At 34.9% G+C, this 16,925-nt stretch overlaps 1 protein-coding gene across 5 annotated transcripts in view; it reads right to left on the minus strand.

Moving 5' to 3' along the window:
* NBN (nibrin) overlaps nucleotides 1–16,925 on the minus strand; it is a 46,111-nt gene that overhangs the window by 16,225 nt on the left and 12,961 nt on the right. For all 5 annotated transcript variants that reach the window (XM_025870810.2, XM_025870811.2, XM_073892947.1 and 2 more), the window contains 6 exons: nucleotides 12,352–12,469; nucleotides 9,414–9,607; nucleotides 6,216–6,313; nucleotides 3,248–3,374; nucleotides 1,511–1,786; nucleotides 166–607 (listed from right to left, as the gene is read on the minus strand). In XM_025870810.2, the coding sequence (XP_025726595.1) occupies nucleotides 166–607; nucleotides 1,511–1,786; nucleotides 3,248–3,374; nucleotides 6,216–6,313; nucleotides 9,414–9,607; nucleotides 12,352–12,469 (1,255 nt within the window). The remainder of the gene's footprint in view (nucleotides 1–165; nucleotides 608–1,510; nucleotides 1,787–3,247; nucleotides 3,375–6,215; nucleotides 6,314–9,413; nucleotides 9,608–12,351; nucleotides 12,470–16,925) is intronic.

Raw genomic sequence — 16,925 nt, forward strand, 5'->3', positions numbered from 1 at the left:
TTTTTAATATTGACCTTATCAACCAACAAATTCTTATACTTAATACTGGTTTTGAAGATCCTTTTTCCTCAAGGAAATAAGAGTGAATGCTTATACTATCACAAATTTCTTTTTAACATTCTAAGTTTCTCTTTGTAGTACTTCTCATTAAAAAATGTTACTTACAGATATTCTGTTACTTTCTGATATTGCTTCATCATTAAAAGAGCCATTTGTTTCTATATCCAATCTTGGCCTTTTTCTAACATTGACATCTTCCTCTTGTTTTTGAACTTTCACTCCAATTTCTAACTCTGCTTTTGTGTTCTTGAATAACTGATCTAATACTTCATCTTCTATGGCTAAGTCATCAATTTCTTTTTTTTCTGATCTTAGTTTTTCTGTAGAAAGAGATTTATTGGCAAAATTTCTCACAGTGGATTTTAAATCTCTATCTGTAAGTAAATTATCTGGTTTCTTTTCCACAGGCTTATTCTGAGATAGATGCTCCTCCTTATTTTTCCATACTGAGGGTGTAGAAGGCTGTGTTTGTTCTAAAAGAGAACAAGACATTTCTACTCTTGCTGATTTGGGTGAAGAAATTTCTTGATTTTCGTCATCTCTTTCCCTTAGATTTAAAAAAGGAGAAAAGAAAGCAAAAACAGAAAATGAACACAGCTAAGTAATTTTTTGGTAATATTCACCCCATTTAATTCACAACATTAATTTTATTAATTAATATCACTGGAAATAAAAAATGGGACATCTGACAAAAAGCATAATTCATATGGACACTGTTTTCGTAGGACTGTCAACCCAATGGCTAAAACAACAGGGAGAGGTTTATCTTCTCTGCTAAGGCAGCAGTAGCTGATAAGTCAATGTAGAGGAAAAGGTAGAAAGATATAAAAATACAAAGCACTTGTGGCCAGGAAACAATAGCTTACTTTACAATGTAGGGAACTTATAGGAAGGGAAAAATTACCTTGGGAATAAAACCTGATGGGTTAGTGAGAGCTAGATTCAAGATAATAAGTCAGAGTGGCTAAATCCAGAATACAGTACAGACTATAAATTGCAAATAATATGTGAATATGACTAAGAGTTTTCTGTACAATACTGTTTCATTAAGTACTGAATAAGTACTTTATTCATTTAAATTGCACTAAGGTCCATAGAGAACATAAAAATGTGGATCTCTGCTTCCCAGAAGTTTACCAAATTCATGTTAAACTGGAATAGTCAAGGTGATATTTTAGTAATACTAATCTACTATCAGGATACTGGACAGACTTCTTCAAAAGGAGTGCAGCACAGTGAAACAACAGATAAGCTTTAGGTACCCACAAAAAAAGGGATGAGGGAGAATCTATCCATAATGACGTTAGTGAAGAAGGAGATACAGACATTTTTGAGAGGGAATGAGGTCAAAGGGTCAGTTTTCCACAGAAGCATATTCAAGCAGAACACAGACTAAATGCCATTCTCTTAATATTTTTCAGAGACAGAGAGGTATTATTTAAAAATAGACCTTTTTTTGGTAGAAGGCTGAAAGTAGTTTTTGATGGAGCTGGTCTGCAGCTGCTGAGAAGGCTGATCTCTACTTTTATTTACACCTGAGAATTTACTTGGTGAAAGCTGATACGTTGGGATTTTCATCCTTTCAAGAGTATTTGATACTGCATTTTTATCATTAGAGCTTATTTTGGGGGATTCCTTCACAGTGGATGTTTCTTGTGAAGGCATTCTGAATTTTTGTTCCACTCTGGAGATTGTGATTTCTTTAGGTTTTTCACTAAACTCCATACTGTAACAAAAGAAAAGAATGCAACATAATCAGATTTATACCAATTTTTATCTAGGAAAAAAAGGCTTCTAAATAGTACTAATGTGATACAGCTTTAGAACATAATTATCTTTAGACAATAATTTAGGGAATATATTTCACTATCCCAAAAAAGTTGTTCCTTTTTCATCAAAGCTCCATAAAGGCAAATGATAACTTTCTCTTCTGCATTCCCTATAGCACACAATGTCTAGCATACTCTACTATAAAAAACTATCATACACACATGGAGTATCAACTAGTATTCTATTATAAAGTAGGTGATAATCTTAGATAATTTTTGCTTTGTTTAAAATTTTAGAATTATTTTCATGCAAAAAATTAATTAAAAAAGGAAAATCAGAAAAAGAACAATCTCCTATAATTCCAGCGTCATAACGACATATTTAGATCCCATTTAGATCTAAATGAGATGAATTTAGACTCAGATGAGTTGATATGGTTACATTTCAGCCAGATGGCAGTCCCTAGAATAGAGTATAACTCTATACTACCAGAAAAATATTTAAAACACACACACACACACAGTTTCACAATGTATGGTTACATAAACTACCTTTAATTCTTATTTCACAAAAAACAAGTAAAGTGGCCATACACATGACTTTCAAAACATTAACAGTTTCTTTAAAAACTTACATCTGGCCTCTATAAAAAAAGGATGTATTAAAAATTTAAATATGATCTAATAGAGTGATATCACAAGTATTTTTCAATATGAGTAATTATGTATTATTTAAAATACAATACACTCTCTTAAATGAAAAATACCACAAATACAAACGACCTACCCTTGCTCAAAAAACCGCCCCCAAAGAACAAAAAACCTCTTCAAATAGAGAACCACTAGAAAACTATCTTTATAAAAATATTAATTATTTAGATAGCCAGGTAGACACATAGAAAGTATCTCCAAAGTTAAAATAATAAAGGAAACATTATAGTACAAAGAAATTTACTTCAAACTTGTTTCAACAGTCACAAATAAAGTAGTGTAATTCTTTACAGTCTTCCATGTACGTTTGTAAGGAAAACAACAACAAAACTTTACCGTAAGACAGGGGTTAGCAAACTATGGCTTATAGGCCAAATCTGGCTTGCCACTTGTTTTCATTCATTATCATTTATTGGAACAAAGCCACACACATTCATTTACATGTTGTCTATGGCTGCCTTCATGCTACAATGGCAAAGTTGAGTAGCTGTGACAGAGATTAATGACTCACAAAGCCAAAAATATTTACTGGTCTTTTATAGAAAGTTTACTAATCCTTAAACCTAACATATTATTTTCCCTGGCATCCCATTCTCCCATGCTTTATCTCTTAAGAGCTGATCTGATAAAGACACTGACTTTACTTCTTGAATATACTATTAATTTATTCATAGAATAACAATAGTTTGTCAACAATGAAGCTTTACCATGTATCTGCTTGCTCTGATTCCGTGTCAGCTACATATGTTGTGGTATTCACGGTGGCACTTGGCATTAGCTTTTCATTGACTGATAAGCCTTGGGAAAGGCTTGGCCCTGGAGTCATCTTCAGTGCTGTAAATCACACAAGTGAAGGGAAGAATCACAATTGCTAGACACAAGATGGACATTTTGTCACTTAAAATGGCTAGACTGTGCCATGCTGAGGGAATTAAGTAGGCAACACAGAACACAGTCATCTTCACTCAGTGGAACCAACAAACATTTAATGAAATAGCCTAAAAGCAGCCTGTTGGCATCTGTAATGGACTCATCTAAATAAAATCATTTTAAAGCTACATCAAATCTTTTGTGAAGTATTACCAACTTAAAAATAAAATCAACTTAAGTAATAATTGAAATTATGGTTTAAATTAGGAGACAAAAAAATTGCATTTCTTCCCCACAGAAAATCAACTCTACTGCTGACATAAATCAAAATTAATGTGAGTTTCACCTTCTGAAGGAATACTATTTGAAAAAAAGACATAAATAGCTTTAGGCATAAATTCTGTGGCCACTCCAGAAAACCATAACGATTACTTCATCTTTTAATTTACTAGAATAGCAACTTAATTCAAGTGTCACTCTTCTGGCATACATTCCTTGAACCTCCCACATTGAATTAGGTATCCTTCCTTTCAGCTTCCATACCACCCTTTACATCACTCTGCTAACTTTTAACACACTAATCATTAGCTGTATGTGTTATTTAACCTCTCTGTGCCTTAGTTTCCTCATCCATTAAATCAGGACCATTTTGTTTTGAGAACAAAATGAATCGATACATGGATAGCAGTTAGAAAAATGCTTGGAACACAGTATGATGCAAATATTAGCTGTTATCATCATCACTTTACACTACACTTGTTTACTTTGTTACTTTCCCTTATTAGAATTTCCTTGAGAATAGGAACTGGTTGTTGTTCACTTCTAAATCTGCAGTCCCTGGGCAATGTTTGGGACATTACAGATATAAATAAGTTAATGGAATTAAATCACTAACTGAAAATTTTAAAAAGTTGACATCTACTAAGTATCTAAGCTAAATCATCACTTATTAGGTCCTCATGACATAGGATGTGCTTAGTGTTTATTACTGATTCCAAATTCTGCCACTTCTCTTATATGACCCCCATAGAAGCTGTCATTTCCTTAAATACGCATATCCCTAGAATTCATTTCAGCTTGCACAGAAGTTTGCAAAAAATAGTAATTACAAATGCTTATATTATCACTAGAAGAAACTATAAGTTGAATCTAATGACCCAGAATAAGGGTTTGTCAATAAAAGATTTATAATGTTCTCCTTGCTAAAAATACTACAGGGGTAGGGCTTTGATTTGCTCACCTCTTTATTCCAAGTATTTAGAATAATTACAGGTATATAACAGATGTTCAATAAATGTTTGCTGAACTCATAAACAAACAAACATGAATGGAAGAAAATAAGGTGGGGAGAAAGGGAGGGAGAGACACATGCATTTATTCTATTCCCTCCCAAAGGGTTGTATTCTAAAATTGTTTATAAATCAGATGTCTAGGACATGGAGTCTACACAGACCCACCTATGAGTATGTGCAAGAAGTAACACTACTAATTAAAATGTTGATTTTTACTCCTTATGACTCTGTATGAAATGATACAACAGAAAAGGTACTGGTCTAAGTGTTCAGACAACCCAAATTTTAGGATTGGCTTGGCCATGAATTCTTTATGGAATCTTAACTGTTCTCAGCCTTACAAGCTCGCTTACCTTTTAATAGAAAGACAGATTAGATGATCTCTAAGGCCCTTTTCGCCATGAACACATTTCCAACAGTGGATGATAAAACTTTGTTCCTCCACACTGGCAAAGATAATTCTGTATGCCAATAATTTAGTTCAGTTAAGCAAATATTCATACCCTAGTACAAACAAGTACTATGGCTTGGTGCTGTCAGGGAATCCAAAATTAATTAGAGCTTATGACCAATTTAGTGGCTGAAAAGGCATGGAAACAACTGGTTATATTTCAAAGTAGGAAGAAAGTCTAGCTAGAATGCAAAAGAAAGTTATTGGGGAATAGAAAACAGAACAATTCTGACTTGGAGGAGAGTTATGGGAGAGAAAACAACTTAGAAAAACTTCATGAAGGAGGTGAACATCTGCCAAATGAGTCAAATTTTGAAAAGCAGTGTTGGAACAGGGACCATGATGAGCAAGATCGAGGAGTGTGGAAATTATAAATAATATAGCACATATAAATTGTAGGGAGATGTATTTAAAAAAAAATGAGGATGGGAGGAGAAAGGCTAAACTGTTGAGGGCTCAGAACTCTTGACGAAGGGCTTAGGGTTTTATTTTATAAATAATGAGCTAGTAAAAGGTTTTAAGAAAAGGTGATTCTACTGGCAAAGGGAACTGTTAACTGCAGAGATGAGTATGGAGGCGGGACCATTACTGGGCGCTATTATAACAGCCCTCACGAAAGGAAGACAATGTAAAGTTCAAGAAGTGGGGCAGTGGCTGTGAGAACAGATGGCAACAGACCTCCTGAGCAGAAGCTGCACAAGGAGAATTTCAGGTCTTGTTTTAGCTTTTTCTTGGTGCTTGACTTTAACTGAACTGATCAGATATGTCTGTTTGCCTATTAACTGTTTGAAACCTGACCTTTAGAATATAAAATTCACAGTAACAGATATCTTGTTTTACTTTATTCACCACTGTATCTTCAGCACTTCTTTAGAAACAGTACCCAGTATTACATGGCAGCCACAAATATTTATCAAATAAATAAATGAAATGGTAAATAGATGAGTTTTAAGAGATGGTGAAAATGGTCATCCCTAACAAATACAGAGTAATGTGCATACAGCCTATCACCAAGTTACACATAAAGTTGCTAAAGAACAAATAAAATAATGCTTTAATTACCTGTACTGGGCTGGCCTTGAGGATCACAGTAATTCTCTGTAGTCATGAAAATGACCGCCAGTCCAATTTCTGCTTCAGGGATAGGTCTAAGCCCCTGCCTATGAGAATAAAATAGTTTAAGCATGATAATATATTAAAACTAACAACTTCTATTAACGTGATGTCAAGTGGAATCTTTTTATTTCTTCCCCAAAGAGATAACACAATTTTATGGTATGGAGAGAATTTCAAATACACACAGTACTGGCTTACTCAGCTGGGGCAATGTTATATTGGACAAGCCCACCACTTTTAGCAATTCAGTCATCTCATCTGTAAAATAAAGGCCTAGAGTAAAGGAGATAGCTCTATCTGAATCAGAAATTCCATTTCTGAAATTCTACAATTTTCAGAAGAACAGTAATACCAGATGAAACAATAAAATAAATTTTTATAAGCACATCTATCACTAGGATCCAAAGATAAAACTTAAAAGAGAGACAGAAGAGGGGAGAAAGGGAAGAAGGGAGGAAGTACAAAGAAATACCATAAGCTGTAGCTATACATGTTTTGTAATTTTGTTTAGTAAATAAAATCATTTTACCAAATTTACATGCATTGAGGAATCTTCTTAAAGGAATCTTATAGTAAACCTACCTTCTGTTTTCTATTATGTGAATGAAACAAAGACAATTTAGTAACACTGCTATATAAAACTATACCTCAGACTTTAAGAACTACAAAACTACTTTTAATATTTATTGCAAATATGTTTTAAGTGGTTGTTATTAGTTTAAAAGGTATTTTTCAAATGCTTAACATTTGTTTTTTGTATGTCCTGGGTTAATGTAACAGAACTCAACTATATGTGCAATTATGATAGGACTCTGAATATTTTTAAAGTATTATAATCAAGTGATCACATATACCTACTTATAATTCAGGCAATTGAGAATTGGCATTTTATTATCTTACTTTTTTGAAACTGTAAATATATTATGTAAATTAGTTAGAAAGGTTGGCTTCATAAAATAAAAACATTTTTAAAATGTAATTAATAATGTTATACAGATAATTACATTATCCTAAATGGGGAAACATCCTAAATGGGGAAACACAACCTTTTAGTCAACAGTGAGATAAATGTGGCCACTAATACTTTCTCTATACAACACTGCTCTACACGTCCCAGTAGATACAAAACAGAGAGAAAAAGAAGCATCAAAAGTATAAGGATTAAAAAAACAGGATAGAAACATTATTCATAGATAATATGATTTTTACAAAAAAAAGGACTATAAATACATTAGAAATAAAAGGGGAGTCTAACAAGGTGGCAGGATATAAGATTAACATCTAAATGTCTACTGAAATTATATACACCAGCAATAAACAACTAGAAAATGTAATTAAAGAGATAATATTATCTATTTATATTCTACCTATCAGACATATAATATCTACCACAGAATATATAGTACCTAGGAATAAATCTAATAAAAGGTACTCAAGATCTTTATAGAGAAATTGTAAAAATTGTTAATTCTCACCAAACTGATTTGTAAATTCAATGGAATTCCTAATCAAAATCCCAACAGGGTTTTTGAAAAGATGATTTAAAATGTATATGGAAAAAAAACAAAATAAAATGTATACGGAAAAACAAAGAACCAGGAATGGACAGGATGCTTCTAAAGAAGAGCAGAGACATTTGCCATACCAGATATGAGGACTTAATTGAAGTTACAGTAGTTAAGACAATGTGGTAAATGTGGTGTTGGTACAAGGACATCTTGACGAATGGAATAGAGAAAAGCCAAAAACATTGCTACGCATATATGGGACTTTGGTAAAAAACAGAATCAATTCCAAATAGATTAAAAGCAAATTTCAAAAACAAAGTATCAAAACACTAGCAAATTAGCAAAAAATACAGGTGAATATCTTTTTATCTATGAATAGAAAAAGATTTCTTAAAATACAAAAATCACTAAGAAAAAAAGGTTGTTAATTTTTAGTATATTAAAATTAAGGACTTTCATGTATCACAGTAAAACATTAATTACAAAGTGGTTATAAGATTTTGCAATATATACAAGTGAAAAAAGGATTAATATCGAGAAATAGAAAGAACTTCTACAAATAAAAAATAATACACAAATATACAATTACCATATGATCCAGGAATTGCACTCTCGGGAATCTATCCCAAAGAAATGAAAACTTACATGCGCAAAGAAACTTGTACATGCATGTTTATAGAGGTTTTATTCGTAACAAAAATTGGAAAAATCTAAGAATGACTCAAAAACTGCAGTATACACACACACATATATATATATATGCACAATACTGATCAGGAATTAAAAAGGATGAACAACTGATACACACAACTTAGATGAATCTCCAAGAAATTGTGCTGAATGAGAAAACCAGTCCTAAAGTGTATATGCTTTCATTTATACAACACTTGTTTAAAAGACAAAATTTTAGAAATGGAGAAAAAATTAGTGGTTTTCCAGGATCTGGGTACATGGAATGGGAAGTGGGAAAGGTAGGGAGGGAAGTGGGTGTGGTTGTAAAAGAACAGGAGGGATCCTTGTGGTGATGGAACTGTTCTGTATCTTGACTAAGGTGGTGAATATATGTACCAACAAGTGATAAAATTGTATAGAACTAAAACACACACTCACACAAAAACTAGGAAATCCGTATAAAAAAATACAATTAGAAAACTGGGTAAAAGACATGAGCAGATACTTCAGAACAGGAAAAACACATGTCCAATAAATATCGGAAGAAATGTTAAGCATCACTAGTGATGAGAAAAATAGAAACAAAAATCACAGGATAGGATTATATATCCATTCAACTAGCAAATATGGTAAAGTTTAACAATAACAAGTGTTGAAAACAATGTGCATCTACTTGATCTCTTACATACTGTGGTGGGAGTATAAAGTGGCAAACAATTTGATACTACCTCCAGAGGTTGAGTATTCACATAACCTATGACCCAGCAGTTCTAACCTTAAGAATATTCTCCAAAGAAAACCTTGCAGAAGTACCAAGAGGAAACATACAAAAATGATCTCAGTAGCAACGTTTACACGATAAAATGTAATTCTTGTATATCCTTTCTCTTAATTTGGTATAAAAAAGTTACACACAAAATTGCCTTTCTTATTTATTTTTTTACCAACAAAGATAATTCTGTACCTTTGGAGCTTATCCATAATTGAGTGAATCCATTTTTTCTGAGAGTCAGGAATCAGAGTCTGTGAATTTGTTATTCCTACATCAACAACACAAATTCCAGGGACTGAAAAGAAACTATCTTTTTCTTCATTTTCTTCTGTTATCAACCTAGCATCTCCTCCTCCAAAAACAATTGCTGAACTTAACTTTTTATGCTAAAAATAGAAATAGAAAAAATATAATCAAATAGCCACATTTCAATTCCTTGAGTATGTTCTTTTCAATTTATTTTAATTCCAGTATAGTTAACAGTGTTATATTAGTTTCAGGTGTTCAATACAGTAATTCAACACTTCCCTATCATCCAGTGCTCATCACAAGTACACTCCTTAATCCCCATCACTTATTTCACCCATCACCCCACCTCCTCCCCTCTGGTAACCATCAGTTTGTTGTCTACAGTTAAGAATCTGTTCCTTGATGGAACCAGAAGAGACCCCGAATAGCCAGAGGAATACTGAAAAAGAAAAGCAAAGCTGGCGGCATCACAATTCCGGACTTCCAGCTCTATTACAAAGCTGTCATCATCAAGACAGTATGGTACTGACACAAAAACAGACACATAGATCAATGGAACAGAATCGAGAGCCCAGAAATGGACCCTCAACTCTATGGTCAACTTATTTTTGACAAAGCAGGAAAGAATGTCCAATGGCAAAAAGACAGTCTCTTCAACAAATGGTGTTGGGAAAATTGGACAGCCACATGCAGAAGAATGAAACTGGACCATTTCCTTACACCTCACACAAAAATAGACTCCAAATGGTTGAAAGACCTAAACGTGAGACAGGAGTCCATCCAAATCCTAAAGGAGAACACAGGTAGCAACCTTTTCGACCTTAGCCGCAGCAACTTCTTCCTAGAAACATCGCCAAAGGCACGGGAAGCCAGGGCAAAAATGAACTATTGGGATTTCATCAAGATAAAAAGCTTTTGCACAGCAAAAGAAAAAGTCCACAAAACCAAAAGACAACCGACAGAATGGGAGAAAATATTTGCAAACGACATATCAGATAAAGGGCTAGTATCCAAAATCTATAAAGAACTTATCAAACTCAACACCCAAAGAACAAATAATCCAATCAAGAAATGGGCAGAAGACATGAACAGACATTTCTCCAAAGAAGACATCCAAATGGCCAACAGGCACATGAAAAAGTGCTCAACATCACTCGGCATCAGGGAAATCCAAATCAAAACCTCAATGAGATACCACCTCACACCCGTCAGAATGGCTAAAATTAACAAGTCAGGGAACGACAGATGTTGGCGGGGATGTGGAGAAAGGGGAACCCTCCTACACTGTTGGTGGGAATGCAAGCTGGTGCAACCCCTCTGGAAAACAGTATGGAGGTTCCTCAAACAGTTGAAATTAGAGCTACCGTTCGATCCAGCAATTGCACTACTGGGTATTTACCACAAAGATACAAATGTAGGGACCCGAAGGGGTACGTGTACCCCAATGTTTATAGCAGCAATGTCCACAATAGCCAAACTGTGGAAAGAGCCAAGATGCCCATCGACAGATGAATGGATAAAGAAGATGTGGTATATATACACAATGGAATATTATGCAGCCATCAAAAGGAATGAGATCTTGCCATTTGCAACGACGTGGATGGAACTGGAGGGTGTTATGCTGAGTGAAATAAGTCAATCAGAGAAAGACATGTATCACATGACCTCACTGATATGAGGAATTCTTAATCTCAGGAAACAAACTGAGTGTTACTGGAGTGGTTGGGGGTGGGAGGGATGGGATGGCTGGGTGATAGACATTGGGGAGGGTATGTGCTACGGTGAGCGCTGTGAATTGTGCAAGACTGTTGAATCACAGATCTGTACTTCTGAAACAAATAACGCAACATATTTTAAGAAAAAAGAAAAGAAGAAGATAACAGGAGAGGAAGAAAAGGGGAGTATGTCAGAGGGGGAGACGAACCATGAGAGATGATGGACTCTGAAAAACAAACTGAGGGTTCTAGAGGGTAGGGGGGTGGGGGGATGGGTTAGCCTGGTGATGGGTATTGAGGAGGGCACGTTCTGCATGGAGCACTGGGTGTTATGAACAAACAATGAATCATGGAACACTGCATCAAAAACTAATGATGTAATATATGGTGATTAACATAACAATAAAAAATTAAAAAAAAAAGAATCTGTTCCTTGGTTTGCCTCTCTTTTTCTTCTATTTGTTCATTTGTTTTGTTTCTTAAATTCCGCACATGAATGAAATCTTATGGTATTTGTCTTTCTCTGAATGACTTATTTAGCTTAGCATTATAATCTAGCTCCATCCATGTCATTGCAAATGGCACTATTTCATTATTTTTTATGGCTGAGTAATATTATTGTATATATACCACATCTCTTTATCCATTCATTTATATTAGCAAAGTAAAATAAAAGTAGAACTGAAATAGAATTGGTTCTACTTTTTGAGAAGACAATCCGAGTTTCCACTCAGAAAATCCCCAGTTTACCAGGTATCTCTGCAGCCCTGGAATTGTTACATTCTTTGCACTTCCTTATCATACTTACTTCACAGTGCTCTAACTGTGGGCTTGCTTGCATTTTCCACCTACAACATAAACTCTTTGAATCCCCATTTCAGCACACAGAAGACATTCAACATCTATTTATTAACTGACCAAGTAAGGACTTGAATCAGTTTTCTATCCCCACCCCCTCACTTATATATTTATATAAACTTAATTTATTGGCCAATTAACGTATGCCAAAAAAAATATATACATGAATACCAGGCAAGTTCTGGTGCCTAGACAGTTTCACTTCACACTTCTATACAAAATCTCAAAAAAAATATACTAACTGTTGATAACAGTAATAATTTATCCTAGTTTATAATGTTTTAAGAAAATTTAGCTCATAAGATTACCTGTTTGGCATTTAGAAATACAAATGTTTTCCCTTTGAAGATTTGCTTTCTTTCCTGTCGTCCTGACAGATCAATGTTTTTATTTCCAATAGCTGGTTCATCAATAGGTGGGTAAAAGCTGTACAAAAAATTTAAAGAATATTTTAATTATGTATTATTCTGTATGTATACTGTTAAATTTATAAATAGAGTGGCTATCTAGACACTAGGAAGGTTTAATTTTCGTAACATCATTAATTCATCATTTTTTTTTAAAAAGTAAGAGTTTTCTCTGGGACAAAATGGTGACAGATGCCATATGGAATTGCATTACTGCTCATTTTCTGAAAAAATATAATCCATGGGTAGACAATCCTAAAATATGATTTAATATACAGGAGTCGAAAAAGTTATGCGAATTATAAAAGACTGAAAGAGACACTGTCCATAAAAATCAAATTCTATTCGCATCTTAGGTTTCCTGGGAACCGATATGTGTTAGCAATGTTCACATCCAATTCTATAAACCGCTATTTTAAGTGCTTTTAGAGATCCCTTCAGAGAAGCTCAGGAAATTTTAAAACTTAAAATATTTGTCAATTTAAATAAAATTTCCAAAGTGAGATTAGAAAACACAATCTTTTGGGGCGCCTGGGTAGCTCAGTTCGTTGAGCGTCTGACTCTTGATTTCAGCTCAGGTCATGATCTCGGGTTTGTGGGAGTGTCAGGCTCCGCACTGGGTGTGGAGCCTGCTTGGGATTCTCTCTCTCCCTACCAAGAACAATCTTTTAGCTCTTTAACATAATGCTGTAAAACATCTTAGTCATCCATGAAAATGAAGGAAAATACATAAAATCAACAGATAATTATTAAGCCTCACATCAGCTCAGTTTCAATGTTCTGTATAATCAAATCTTTTGCTATAGCCATTTATAGCTGATCAGTCTTTCAGCTTAACTCTACTTTCAAGTAAAAATTCCTAATTATTAATGCTCATGGATAAGAAAACTCAGTATTGTCAAGATGTCAGTTCTTCCCAACTTGATCTATAGATTAAATGTAATCCCAATAAAACCCCCAGCAAGTTATTTTGTGGATACTGACAAACGGATTTTAAAGTTTATATGAGAGGCAAAAGAAAAGCCAACATAATATTAAGGAAGAACAAAGTTGGAGTACTAATACAACCCAAATTCAAGATTTACTATAAAGCTACAGTAATCGAGAGTCTGATATTATGAAAAAAACAGACAAAAGAGAATAGAGCGCCCAGAAATAGACTAACATAAATATACCCAACTGATCTTTAACAAAGGAACAAAGGCAGTACAATGGAGCTCAGATACTGTTTTCAACAAATGATGAGGTTACTGGATACTGGACATTCACATACAAAAAAATGAATCTAGACGCAGACCTTACAGTGTTCACAAAAATTAACTCAAAATGGATCACAGACCTAAAGTAAAATGCTAAACTATAATACTCCTAGAAGATAACATAGATAATACAGCAGAAAATCTAGATTACCTTTTTATGGCAGTGACTTTTTAGAATACAACAGCGGGCATGATCTATGAAAGAATTACAAGCTAGACTTCATTAACATTTAAAACTTTTAAAAAAAATTTTAACTTCTGCTCTGTGAAAGACAATGTCAAGAAAATGAGATGATGTATCAGAAAGTGGAAGAAAATATTTGCGAAAGACACATCTGATAAAGGACTGTTACTCAAAATATACAAACAACTCTCAAAATTCAACAGTAAGAAAACCACCTGATTAAAAAATGAGCCAAAATCCTGTAGCAACTTCTCGCGAGACACGTCTCTAGAGGTAAGGGAAACAAAAGCAAAAATGAACTATTGGGACTTCATCAGGATAAAAAGCTTTTGCCAGCAAAGGAAACAACAAAACTAAAAGGCAACCTAGGAAAAGGAAGAAGATATTTGCAAATGTCTGATCAGATAAAGGGCTAGTATCCAAAATCTATAAAGAACTTATCAAACTCAACACCCCCAAAAATAAAAAATTCAATCAAGAAATGGGCAGAAGACATGAACAGACATTTCTCCAAAGACGACATACAAATAGGGCGCCTGGGTGGCTCAGTCGTTAAGCGTCTGCCTTCAGCTCAGGTCATGATCCCAGGGTCCTGGGATCAAGTCCCACATCGGGCTCCCTGCTTGGTGGGAAGCCTGCTTTTCCCTCTCCCACTCCCCCTGCTTCTGTTACCTCTCTCGCTCGCTCTCTGTTGAAAAATAAATAAAATCTAAAAAAAAAAGACATACAAATGGCTAACAGACACATGCAAAACGCTCAACATCACTCCTCATCAGGAAAACACAAATCAAAACCCCAATGATACCATCTCACACTGGGTCAGAATGGCTAAAATTAACAACTCAGGAAACAACAGATGTTGGCAAGGATGTGGAAAAAGGGGAACCCTCTTACACTCTTGGTGGGAATGCACACTGATGCAGCCACTCTGGAAAACTGTATGGAGGTTCCTCAAAAAGTTAAAAATAGAACTACCCTACAACCCACAATTGCACTACTAGGTATTTATCCAAAGGATACAAAAATAGTGATTCAAAGGGACACATGCACCCCAATGTTTATAGCAGCAATATCCATAATAGCCAAAATATGAAAAGAGCCCAGATGTCCACTGACACATGAACGGATGAAGATGTAATATACACATACACACACACACACACACACTGGAATATTACTCAGCCATCCAAAAGAATGAAATCTTGCCATATGCAATGACATGGATGGAACTACAGTATTATGCTAAGTGACATAAGTCAGTCAGAAAAAGACAAACACCATAGGATCTCACTCATATGTGGAATTTAAGAAACAAAACAGATGAACATAGGGAAAGGGAAGGAAAAATAAGATAAAAAGAGAAGGGAGGCAAACCATAAGAGACTCCAAACTATAGGAAACAAACTGAGGGTTGTTGGAGGGGAGGGGGGTAGTTGGGGAGATGGGGTAATTGGGTGATGGGCATTAAGGAGGGCACTTTGTAATGAGCACTGGATGTTATATGCAACTGATGAATCACTAAAGTCTAACCCTGAAACTAAGAGTACACTATATGTTAACTCAATTGAATTTAAGAATTTTTTTAAGGGCCAAAATCTTAACAGCTACCTCACCAAAGAAATATACGGATAACAAATAAGCACAAGATGCTCAACACATCATGTTATCAGGAAAATGCAAATTAGAACAATGAGACACTATTACACATCTATTACGATGGCCAAGATCCAGAACACAAACACCACCAAAGTTTGTGAGAATGTGGAGTAACAGGAACTTTCATTCACTGCTGGGGAGAATGCAAAATGGTAAAGCCACTTTGGAAGACAGCTTGGCACTTGCTCACAAAACTAAACACATTCTTACTGTATGATGCAGCAACTGCACTCCCTGGTACTTATCCAAAAGAGCTGGAAAGTTATGTCCACACTAAAACCTGATATGGATGTGAATAGCAGCTTTATTCTTAACTGCCATAACCTGGAAGCAACCAAGATGTCCTTCAGTAGGTGAATGGATAAACTGTAGTACATTCAAACAATGAAATATTACTCAGACTAAAAAGAAATGAGCTACCAAGCCATAAACACATGAAGAAACTTTAAATGCACGTTACTAGGTGAAAAAAGCCATTCTGAAATGGCTACCTACTATATTATTTCAACTATATGACATTCTGGAAAAGGCAAAACTATGGAAATGGTAAAAGTTCAGTGGTGGCCGGGAGTTGGGGGAGTGGCAACGATGAATAGGAAAACAGAGGGTTTTCATGGCAGTGAAAATACTCAGTATGATATTATAATGATTGATATATGTCACTATATATTTATCCAAACCCACAGAATGTACACCACCAAGGGAATAAACCCTAATGTAAACTATGAAATCTGGGTGATTATGATGTCAATGTAGACTCATGCCACTTTGATGGAGGTACCCCTTTTGGGGGAGGCAAAGCATGTGTGGAAACAGAAGGTATCTGGGAAGCCTCTGTACCTTCCTCTCAATTTTGGTATGACCCTAAAACTGCTCTTAAAAAAAAATCTTGGGCGGGGTGGCTCAGATGGTTAAGCGTCTGCCTTCGGCTCAGGTCATGATCCCAGGGTCCTGGGATCGAGTCCCGCATCGGGCTCTCTGCTAGGCAGGGAGCCTGCTTCTCCCTCTGCCTCTGCCTTTCTCTCTCTGACTCTCATGAATAAATAAAAAACATTTAAAAAAAAATAATCAGGTGATTTCTTAAAAAAAAAATCTTAAAGTTACTAACGTATCATGGTGATGACGAGGAAACAATGTAGGACAGGGGAAATTCACAACCTGGACAATTAGTCACTAAACAATCAAGACTTAGCCATCTGCAGAGAGCAACAGCCAATATGGTAAAAATATTTTGGTCATGAGGATCACCCTCCCACATTTTACAACTTTTTCTCTCAGATTTCTCCTTGGCAACATACTATTTCTCAAAGTTAGCTAAGTCATGATTAAAAGATTACATTTTTTTTAAGATTTTATTTATTTATTTGAGAAAGAGA

This window comes from Callorhinus ursinus, unplaced genomic scaffold, assembly GCF_003265705.2.
Source record: "Callorhinus ursinus isolate GAN/ISIS: 27379988/994484 unplaced genomic scaffold, GSC_fseal_2.0 scaffold5, whole genome shotgun sequence".
In the NCBI taxonomy this organism is placed as follows: domain Eukaryota; kingdom Metazoa; phylum Chordata; class Mammalia; order Carnivora; family Otariidae; genus Callorhinus; species Callorhinus ursinus.